General features: G+C 39.4%; 1 protein-coding gene across 1 annotated transcript; it reads right to left on the bottom strand.

Annotated features, from left to right (window-relative positions):
• Positions 1-543: 543 nt before the first annotated feature.
• On the bottom strand, positions 544-10534 carry LOC143140375 (DNA-directed RNA polymerase III subunit RPC7-like). Its single transcript, XM_076301194.1, has 8 exons — positions 10269-10534; positions 9793-9914; positions 9573-9702; positions 9080-9148; positions 5129-5185; positions 4953-5023; positions 2196-2330; positions 544-2108 (listed from the first exon to the last, which is right to left on the bottom strand). Exons 2-8 carry the CDS (start codon positions 9904-9906, stop codon positions 2022-2024), a joined length of 663 nt encoding a protein of 220 aa, XP_076157309.1. The 5' UTR covers positions 9907-9914; positions 10269-10534; the 3' UTR covers positions 544-2021.
• Between the last annotated feature and the right edge of the window lie 459 nt (positions 10535-10993).

Raw genomic sequence — 10993 nt, 5'->3', positions numbered from 1 at the left:
ATAACCATATCCAATTCTGAATTAGCACAAGTAAACATGCATGTATGTGTGAAAATGTATGTATGCTGTTCCTTTTTTTAATATTCTTGTATGGGCTAAGAGTTTCAATACCGCCAACTGATCTATGACTAATAAAAATATACTCCAGGGTGTTGACAACTGCTCAAAAGAAGCCTAATCTTTTCCCAAAGAGGTCTGTTCAAGATAGGAATAAACAAGTCCAGATTTAGAAGACATTGTAAGCACATCTGTACATCTCTGTGTGTTTTCACTGGTACTACGTTCTCACAAAACCCAACCGAGAATTTCAACACTGATTTAAAATATAGCCCTTCAACCCTGATTTCAAATATAGCTGTTTGGCAGTTTATGCCAGACCAGAACTAAGCCGACTTTGAACATACACGACTCACTATAGAATAACTAATCTTGAAATATCAACAGAACTAATAAAATTGCCTGTATGGTTTTAATAAAGCAAACTCTGCATACTGAAATGTAGCCAATTTTACACAAAAGAAGTTATTGTCAGACATTCAACAATAAGGCCTGAGAACAGTTTAATGGTACATTTTACTGTCCAATAGCATTGTTGTTTTCACTAACTTCATATTTATGTTATTCTATACTTTCATGCAAAGTACAGAGTCAAATTTGTGTCATTTGTAGAGCTTCTACATGCTGAAAGACAGATCACCACCTATTGCTTATTATAATAGGCCTATATGACAAAACAGATACTGCCATAAAGCATTAATTGGTATAATTTCCTTTTGAAACAATGGCATGACTTAGGACAGAACAAATAAAACAAATAACAATTGTAAACGTTTTTTTTCCCCCCACACAATTCACATAATCTTCCTCATGACCAATGACCAGTGTTTTTTCACGCTCAAAGGCAAGTCTACCATTTTAGCCATGTTAGCGGTTTATCACTATTTAAACATAGGGAGAAACTGGATAGCATGCTGGCATGACCTACAGAAGGGCAATGAGAAACCCACACTTACAAGGTCATAGCAATCTAAAATCACAAAGATGAAATTATATTATTAGTGGTTCGTAAAAGATTCTTTAAAAAAAAAAATTAAAAAATGTAAAAAAAAAAATACAGGCACATAAAATAAGTTCTGCAGTGTGAGCCTGCATGACTTTGCAAGATGCTATCTCAGAATAAAACTCCTGTTCTGGCCCAACCTCAATTTGGCTTTGGTGCTAGAAGAACAATAAGCAATGCCTGCTTCAAAGAATTATCTCCTAATTGAAAATCGTACTATACTTTAGCTCAGTGTTTTTCAACCTTTGTTGTGCCACCGCACACTTTTGACACTTAAAATGTCCCACGGCACACTAACATCCTGTGTGAAGAAAAAATAAACATACCATAGCCTAACATTTCAAATAATACACAGATATGGCCTTATTATGGCTTCTATGCAAGACCTGCTCAATAAAACAAGCGCCCTCTGTTTCATTTGTAGGTGACTATATCTAATTTAATTGTTGTTATGAACTGGATATGTGATTCTGTGAATACTGGATATTATATGGACCCCCGTTGTACAATGCCTGCATACCACAAATAGTGCAATCATACAATCAATGAGAGCATGTGGTTATAAATTCTTTGATGCAACAGTTGCTTTTCTGGACCAGTGAGTGACATTTTGTTAATTTTCTGTGGCACACCTGATGATCTCTCACGGCACACTAGTGTGCCCCGGCACAGTGGTTAAAAAACTCTGCTCTAGCTTACAGCAAGATTATACGCTAAGCTAACAGAACGTATTGATGGATGGACATTGAAGCTGGCTTATGTGTTAGCAGTTGGGCATACTCGCCAGAGTCAAGTATGGTTGATTTTAGCAGCTCACCTTATGAAAGGTGTTATAGTGTCCTGCCATGTCTGTCCGCTTGAATCTGATTGGTCAGAACACCTTGTAAAAAAATAGTTGTTTACTTTATGTTAAAGGTAAACAGGTAAAACCCAGAGAGCGAGGATTTACTGAGGATTGACTTCAGTATATGGCTTCGTCCATATTGTCATCACTGTCGGCACCGAAGTCTTCTCCATTGTCAAAGTAGGACATGATGTAATCGGTTTCCTGCCAGGGGAAATCAAACTGTGAGTTACACGGCATGAAACGTATTTCACATTGCATTGGAAATAACTAAATAACTTCTCTTCTTACGTCTTCAATGTCTTCGTCATCATAATCATTCTCCTCCTCTGGTTCCTCATCTTCTTCACTCTTCTTTTTTTTGTTCCCTTCTCCGTCTTCCTCCTCTTCGTCAGACTTCCCTTCCGCCTCTTTCTTTTCTAGTGTCTACAGATTAAAACATGGTTACTCATGGCAAAATCAAATTTACATTTTGTTAAATACTGCCATAAAATTGTGACTATGTCATAGGTCAAAGATTACTGAGAAATGTTCACTCTGCCAATGTCAGTGGTTTAATTTTTATAGAATAGGGGTGTAACGGTATGCAAAAATCACTGTTTTGTGTGTACCTCGTTTTTGAAGTCTCAGCTTGGTGAATTTTCGGTACAGTAAGCTGTAGATAATGTTAACCTAAAATTCTCTGAAAATATTTTTGATGCGCAATGGGAATATTATTTTGAAAAGGTGTCAAATGTTTTTTTGATGTTAATTGACTAAACTGACATATGGTCCGCTATTTAACATGTTTGTGTGGGAACTTGAATTTGAAGCCTACTGTTGATTATTATTAAATTAAATTAAATTTGGTACATTCGGTACGCATCTGTATGTAACCTAATGTTCTGTACCTAAACGGTTCGGTATGAATATGTGTACTTTAACACCCTTACTATGGAACACATGCATGCACACACACACAGTCACACACACACACACACAGACATAGAGACACACAGACACACACACAAATAATAGACCCTGTGTCCTTAGTAGTATAATTCTTCTTAAATACACTGTATTACACTGTAATACACTTAAATAGTACCCTGGAAAATCCAGAGTTCTCGCAAGATCACAATTTGAATTGTCTCTGTAAGACACTCTGGCAATGAGTAATGATGAACGTTACTTTTGCCACTTGTATCACGGGGAGCCAATCACGTATCTGATATAGGCGGGCCAGAGGCGAGCTAAACAGATGACAGTCGTAGTGTTATCCAATTGCGAAAAAGTCCGGAATCAGTCAGTAAACATTGGTCGTATTGTGTTATCCAATTGCGTGCAGTGAGATTTTCAAATGCACGCTTGGTGCCACCCCTCGAGTTAGGCCATTACATTACAGTAAAACTTCAAATAATCGCCGAGTCCCTAAGAGACGCCTGTCTCTTTTAAACGCCTGGCGTGGCTACAGGTTTGGGTTAAAGGCCGGTCTCCAGTAGAGGCCTGGTCTGTTTTTTAGTTTCGGGTTGTATTTAATCTTCTAAAACCCGTCAGATTGTCTGTTTAAAGATCGCAATGACACGAAACAGTTACAGAAAGGAGGTTACAGCAGTGTGAATTAGATGTTGCACGTCGTTACAAGCCGTCGCAAAGCATTCACATGTCTGGTCACAGTTGCAAGGTTTTAGAATGTTGCATCAAGTTGCTGCTCATCTCGTTGCGAATCTTGGGTGTGATTTGGGCTTAAGTATGGCGCAGACTGCGCACGTTATGATTAGATGGCATTAAAAGACTGCGGTGGGGAAAAGCTAGAGTTCCAAATTGTATAACTTTTTTCCCAATATGAACTATGCCTATATGTCCGACTTCGTCATCGTTCAATTCATCCCTTGTGTTTAAAATTTGCGGATAGGCCGATGGTAAGCTTGTTTTTATGCTGGCAACAAAACCAGAACGGTTCACAAACTTTATTCTTTATTCTAAATGCCATAGCGATAAAGAGAAAGAAGTCAGAAAAGGAATTTACCTTAGACTTGGCTATATCAGAGCCCGTCTACGGACATTCTCTGGCTATATAACCTACTGAAATAGGTTTATGATGTAAAGTCAAGTGCGCTTCTAGGGACTGGTGTGTGCGCGCACAGTTTTTATTGATGAGTCAGAGTTGCAAGTGCTGCGCATAGTTGCAGTGGAATGTGGCTGCCCAGGGCATTATAAAACTTCTCACTCTTAGACCTACTCATACACGGCGGAAATGGCGTATTTAGCTGTCTAAATTCGAATCATATGCTGGGGGAGAAATTGTCGGACATCCATGATTATTTTGTTATTCAGCACCCCTGGTCAAAAATATGTTCCCGCGCGCCTGGAAGTAGGCTATGATTTGAATGTAGACTGTTGTCAAATTTGGCAAATAAAAAACGGGAGAAACAATATGGTTCATGCTCTCTCATGCTGTTTCATTCGTGCCGAAAAGGAGGGAGAATGTTCCACTTTTGCATAAATAATTCCTGAACGGTTTTGGTCAGGGCTGATAATGCAACTGTATTTGATAGAGTACAGATATAGGCTATTTGCTAGTGACAAAATATGAGCTTTCAGTGTGATCAGATCTCTTTGTAGATGTTTAATTAAAACGTGGTTCATCTGTTCTGGCTATCCCCGCTATTTGGATCTTACTGTATCTCACTCAATGAACAACATCTCAACACTAAATGAATGATGATCTGAAATTGTCATCAGATAGCCTAGTCATATAGGTAGACATTCAGTGTGTTTGAAATAATTAATTCGATAATATTTTCCATCTTTGCAGAGGAAAAGTTTTGTGTAAAGGGAATTAAAGGCCTGTCTCATATAGACGCCTGTCTCTAATACTAGCCGGTGCAGTTTGGCGATTTGGGAAAATAAAAGCCCGGGCTATTATTTGGAGTTTTACGGTATTCGTGGCCAGACCCTTAATCTTTCTAGATTACCAGGGTCTGGAATCTCCAGGCTACTTAAATAGACTATAATACCACAAAACCAATGCACTGGATTATGGTGGTAAGAACAATAAGAATGTACCTCTAATTTTTCGATAATCTCTTCTTTCCCCACTTCCACCTTCATCTTCCTCTTCATTGGAGGTCGTGCCTCTGTGTAACATGAGATTTGTTCATTTTAAAGACACAGTGTGTATTTCATGTGTGTAACACAGCTCTCATGTGTATAACGTTCTCCTCTCCTTATGGGATACTTACTGGCTTTTTGGGGCTCTCGAACTTTGATGCAAAGTTCCTTTGGCAGCCGACTCCAGTCTGCAACACAAACAGCAGCTAATTCAACACAACATCAACTTGACAACTTACAGTAACAACTATGGGAATGGTCATCCATTTACAGTTTTTTTCAGTAGCTAACAAGCGTTTGTCCAAACAGTTGTCACATTTTCAAAACTCTAAATACAATTAGCACAGCATCGGCCTTTTGTGGCCATACCATTTACACATTTCATGTCGTTTTCACACGATGTGCAGTCAGTAAACACATTTCCACAATGCTTACATTTTCTTAACAGACAACCTATACCTCCCAACAAAATTATGGATTGTTTTTGCCGTATTTACGAATGTTAACACACAACATCCCACAATAGCAAAAACAATATTCCAAACCTTAGATACAGTATAAAAACCTCTGCTTCTGCAATGATATCAGTTCAAAAACAATACATCTCAGCTGATAATAACGAACAGTTGAATAAATGACACACAACAGATTGTTGTGGTAAATTGGGCCAACCACAGCTGATTCCAGTCTGGCTTAGACTCAAGGGGCAGGGGTTATTTTTTTCTATTACATTGACACTTATACGGTAAAAGGAGGACTTTGAGGAGTGATGTTTTTAGAAACAGAAACAGAAAAGAACAAACACTGTAATGTCTGGACGAGGAAGAGTAAGAGCAAAGGGCCCAGGGAGAAGAGCAGGCCTAAGGAGAGGGCAAGGTAGAGGTGTAAGAATGCGTGGTGGTGGCATTCCAAAGGCTGCAAGAACAGTTGTCAGTGATGAAATTCGTGCCACTATCATTGACCATGTAATCAGTGCGATGTTGATGAAAACATGTGGCCTAACCCTGAAGATCGCAGAGATTAGATACAGTAATTTTGTGCTTTTTTAGCTCCCCCCTTTTTATCTGGGCTTTTTGCTGTTGTTTTTTTGTTCAGAATTCTCTTGTGTGTTTCATGGATATTTTGTTCACGGTAAGCAATACTGTAAAACTTTTTCTGTTCTATCATACTGTAAACAGTATTTCTACTGTACCTCCTGTACTAAACAGTAAAGGAAAAAAAAACTGATTTGCTTTTTACTGGAATGCTTTTGAATGTGAACATAACATGTTGGACATACAGTTCCTAATCCCAACCAAGAAATTTAGTGTAAAAATTGCATGCAAATACCTGTAAAACTGAAACATAAAAGGGCTGTATTTTGGGTCACCAGTGCATGGCGTAAAGTTCGTTATTCACCCGCGCAAAGTTGAATTCGGTATTTTGCACGTTTATTTTTTAAGCATTGCGCCCAGGGGTGTGGCAATTAACAACCTAGGGAGTGGACTAGCGCATTGTCTAAAAATCGCTATCATACACCACCTAAACCTGGTCAGAAGTCAATGGCGAGTTGTTCATATGCTATTTTAAGAGCGCATGTCAAGTCATATTGGTAGGTGCACGCACCATCCTTCTGTCATTCAACGCACACCAGCGCACATCCATGCAAAGCATTACAAATTGCACGATTACAATGAGAAACATAATTAGAACAAAGATATTACGAAATACTGTACATCTCATGATGAGTAGTTATTCACCATCATTTGCAAATTGGTAATGACGGTTAAAAGTGATTAGGGGAGAGGCGAGAGACACGTATGGAGCACAGCTGAAGACGCACTGTCACAAGATATAAGCAACTCCTCTGCAGGATAAATGTTGTTTTATTCAGTCATTTGAGCAATATTAGGGTAAGTGTTGCTTTTTCCAGCCTATGTTTTCGGTGGTAACCCATTGTCAGTCAATAGTGAAAGTAACTGCATATAACTGTCTTGTCGTTGACTGACTCCTTGGTGAAGTTAGTTTCACTTTGCCAATGAGTTCAAATAGACGAGTGCAAATGCGTGAAGGCTAGGTTTTAGTAAAGCATGGTTTAAGAATGACTATTCTATACAGTCTCGCAAGCAGCCTCCTTCAAATGCGCCTTTGAATGCCAAAATACCGATGCATTTATTTGACATATCGCGCGTTGCGCCGTTGAAGATAATGACAGATGTCATTCTCATTGGTTTAAAATGATGTTACGACCCAAACACACCCATATGACTGATTAAAAGACCTAGGAACACCTTGTTACGCCATGCGCTCCACTTTTGATAGCGAAACCCCTCCCAATGTGAACTGGACATCCTACTAAATTTGAATAGACTTTTGACGAGTGACAATGCACTTTAGAATGTCATGATAGGGCCCAAAGTCTATGGAGTTTTTGTAATGTCAACAATAGCTAGTATTTTGAAACCTGAGGGGTATTTCACAAAGGCAGAATTAAGACATCCAAGATAAGTGATAAAGCGAGGTTTGACATAGCGTTGTCTGGTCATCCTAGCTAAACTCGTTTCACTAACGCCAATCCAAGATGAGTAGGAGCAACTATGTCAAGCCAAGTGTAAGTAATTCAGGATGTGTGCGCGTTCTCGTTTCTGCTCCAAAATGCCCACGGTTGGAATAAAAAAGACGCGGAAAATAGCGTCATTCACACAAAGTGAACAACTGCTTTTGATATAGACTAACAATGAAGTAAAGTTGTCCTTTTTGGAATGGGGAATCATGGCTATTTCTGTAAAACAGCAGGAGTAGGCGTGGTAGACCAACTGAATGCAAATTTACGTATGCACCCACGTGTGAGTGCTTTCTTGTCTCGGCACGCAACGTCATTAAGAAAGCGCTTGCCTCTGCAAAGATGCACATAGTATGATATACCTTAATATTATAGTTGAAAATACCTCCGAGAACTTGCCGCTCCACTTCCAATCAACTACAGTAGGCTATTCATCAAACGCCTATCAATAAAATAAGCAAACAAAGAGTACCTAGGCCTATGTTAATAATTATAAGACTATCACAATTAAAATAATAACTATATGGTAGTAGGCACACAATCTGTTTTGTTTTGCGAGCAAATACATTTAGCAAATAGTTTATAAATGGAATAAAGCTCCTAAAAAATTAGCACAGAGGTCTGATGTGAATGGTCGGGACCAGGCTAGGTGCAGAGAATAAATCCCCATGGTAACTTATGTGCCATCTCTTTTGTGAAACCAAGTCAAGGCTAAATTCATCCAGCTTAATCCCTTATCTAGGTTTTGTGAAATACCCCTCTGGTGTACTTTGATTGACTGCATGTACCTTGTGAAGTGAAAAAAAGTGTTATTCTTTGACAGAATAATTTCATTTTGAGTCAGATTTCCAGTGTTTTGGTAAAGTTAGTGTGTGCAGAGAAAGATGTGTTAGTAATATATTTAACAAAATGTGTTTTTGAGAAGAAAATTATCCATTTGGCCAGTTGTGTTTTGTAGGTGTGAGTCTGTGTTAAGAGTTTAGAGAAAGTATCTGAAGTATAGGTAAGAGATTGTTAGCGATTGAAAAAAACTGTAACATCGAACTCTCTGCATTAAAAATTTCGACTAATTTATCCTTTTCTTTGAAAGTTGGTTTAGTTTTCTGTCTGTATACCTCTGCATTTTGATTGAAACACTCAACGTTTGCACCTTGCTACATACATTTGCCTTGAGGCTTCTGTTATCTCTTACTCTCAATAAAACACACTTAACTATTCTGTTTACATACTATTCTACATTAGATTCAACAGTCAAAAGTATTACAGGTCAATGAGCAACCTATATGCGTCATATGCTTTGCTTGTGCACAGCACTTACGATGAAACAATTATGATGAAAATAAGTGTACTTTAAGTCACTTTAGATTAAAAAATGTGCGCACAACACAAGTTTTGGCCAGAGGGCTCAAGCAAAGTGGCAATCAAAGATCTTTGCTTTGACCATCTATACTTTACTGCAACAAGCCTTTTGTCGACAGGGCAGAGACCATCAGCATGCAAAATAAGATCGCCTTCATTGTTTGGGGATTGTATTGCTCACCTGGGGTCCACTCGATGGTGTTATTCTTGGGTTCCGAGGTCTGGTACTTGTCGGTGTATCTCTCTACATCTACAAAAGAGAACAATCAATGTACACCCATGCTCACTTTACATTACATTACATTACATTACATTACATTTAGCAGACACTTCTTGACCAAAGTGACTTACATATGTCAGCTATATTACAAGGGATCACATTGTCCCCGGAGCAACTTGGGGTTAAGTGCCTTGCTCAAGGGCACAACGGTGGAAGCCGGGAGTTGAACCGACAACTTTCAGGCTACTGCGCGCTAGCCCAGCTCCTTAACCACTACACTACCACCGCCCCCTTTACAATCCTATTGAGTTGTTAAATAGCACTATGTAGCTCCATTAAAACTGACAAGTTGAAAGTAAACGCCTAAAGAAAGTGGTTAAATGTGTAGTGCTATTTGTGGCCATTGTCTCACACACACACACACACACACACACACACACACTTTACCACTCACCCTTCTTGGGTTTAGCAGGAACAATGTGAAATGGAAGGTTTTTTGTAGAAGCTCTGAGCTCCTGCTTGAGGGCGAGCATGTACTCCACTGCCTCTCCCGTCTGCAAAGGCACTGGCTGGAACTGCATAGGCTACAAAGATATTTAATTAGCTTCACACTCTACCAAAGAAACCGTGGCAACATTTTTAAGAATAACGACAAAAACAAAGAGGGTCTTTACAGGGAACAGGGGAGAGGGCTTGTTCATGGTCGGAGGGAGGGCCTCTCCTTTGTTGATGCCAAGGGCGTCGACATTGAAAGTATACTGGCCTCGTCCTCTGCCTCGTCCAGCCATGGCTATATCTACCAAACAAGACGGGAGAGATTGTATGCACGTCGAAATGATGGATCGATCTCGAATTCCATTAAAACAATACACAAGCATGTACAGGGTAACAAAGTAACGTTACCACCGAAATTGCCAGCAACAACACAGGAAACGACAGAAATGACAGCTTGTGACAAGACATTCGTAGCTGAACAGCTTACGAATAGGCTACCATAAGACCGAAGAGGATGTCAAAAACGTTCAGTTCATAAATCTGATATTTCCCTACGTACAGACAGCAAAGGATAGGCAAAAACGTGCAGGCCTAAAAAAAAAACTTTTGTTGAATTGTGTGATTGTTATCTACAAAGCAATTTAACATACGTTACCTGTAGTACTCTAAAGGCGTAGCACGTTTCCTGGTGAACTCTGTTAACTTCACAACTGGAAAATGGCTAGACAGATAGATTACAAGGCCACTTTGCATCCAGGCATTAGCGATGGGGATGCCAGTGGGCAAATCTTCTTGCGAGGAGCTGGTGCTGCCCACATTCGTTCATTCAGCTGAACTTATACATGCTTTCCAACAACACGCACACCGACAGTTACAGCACTCCACCACTCTCATGCTTTCACGTGCCGAGTTACCATGTGAGTCGGCATGTTTACCTCTGAGGCGCTTAGCGCAAGCGCAGTAGCTCCAGCGCACGTCGGTGGTCCGACAGGAATATAAGAATCAGGGAAATCAATGCCTTGCATTGAAGGTTCCGACTTTCCTAAACGTCTTTTCAGAGTGTAATAAGGTGATGTCAGTAATTCCAGTCGGTTTGGGGAAAATTTTGTGAAATGCAACTAAAATAAAAACAAATCACAACAAGCAAGCAGAGACAGGCTAATAATGATGTTGTGAAAAGTAGGCAAACAAAATGAATGAGATTAGGTTATCACCTTAATTCTTTAGACCTAGCTATCTAGCAATCTCAATCTAGGCTACTAATAATTCCACTTTGAATGAGGAATTTGTTGCCTGCTTTTTTGAAAAAAAAAAAAATAACGGTAGGCAATTTACTTGCGATCTTTCCGACACATATAGGGGGCGCTGTTGTATAAAGAT

The sequence above is a fragment of the Alosa pseudoharengus genome, unplaced genomic scaffold (assembly GCF_046254945.1).
Source record: "Alosa pseudoharengus isolate Yale_2024_CS ecotype anadromous, Long Island Sound unplaced genomic scaffold, YU_APseudo_1.1 YU_APseudo_1.1_scf_23, whole genome shotgun sequence".
Taxonomy (NCBI): Eukaryota; Metazoa; Chordata; class Actinopteri; order Clupeiformes; family Clupeidae; genus Alosa; species Alosa pseudoharengus.
The sequence above is the reverse complement of the archived record's forward strand: the minus strand, read 5'-3'. Positions and strand labels throughout refer to the sequence as shown.

Bases quoted from the DNA above. Each gene is read 5' to 3' on its own strand.
- LOC143140375 (XM_076301194.1), bottom strand. From the start codon at position 9,906: ATGGCTGGACGAGGCAGAGGACGAGGCCAGTATACTTTCAATGTCGAC. The intron at 9,149-9,572 runs GTGAGTGGTAAA...TCTCTTTTGTAG, and splicing joins TCCTGCTAAACCCAAGAAGG to ATGTAGAGAGATACACCGAC. The intron at 2,109-2,195 runs GTAAGAAGAGAA...TTCCCCTGGCAG, and splicing joins ATGACGAAGACATTGAAGAC to GAAACCGATTACATCATGTC.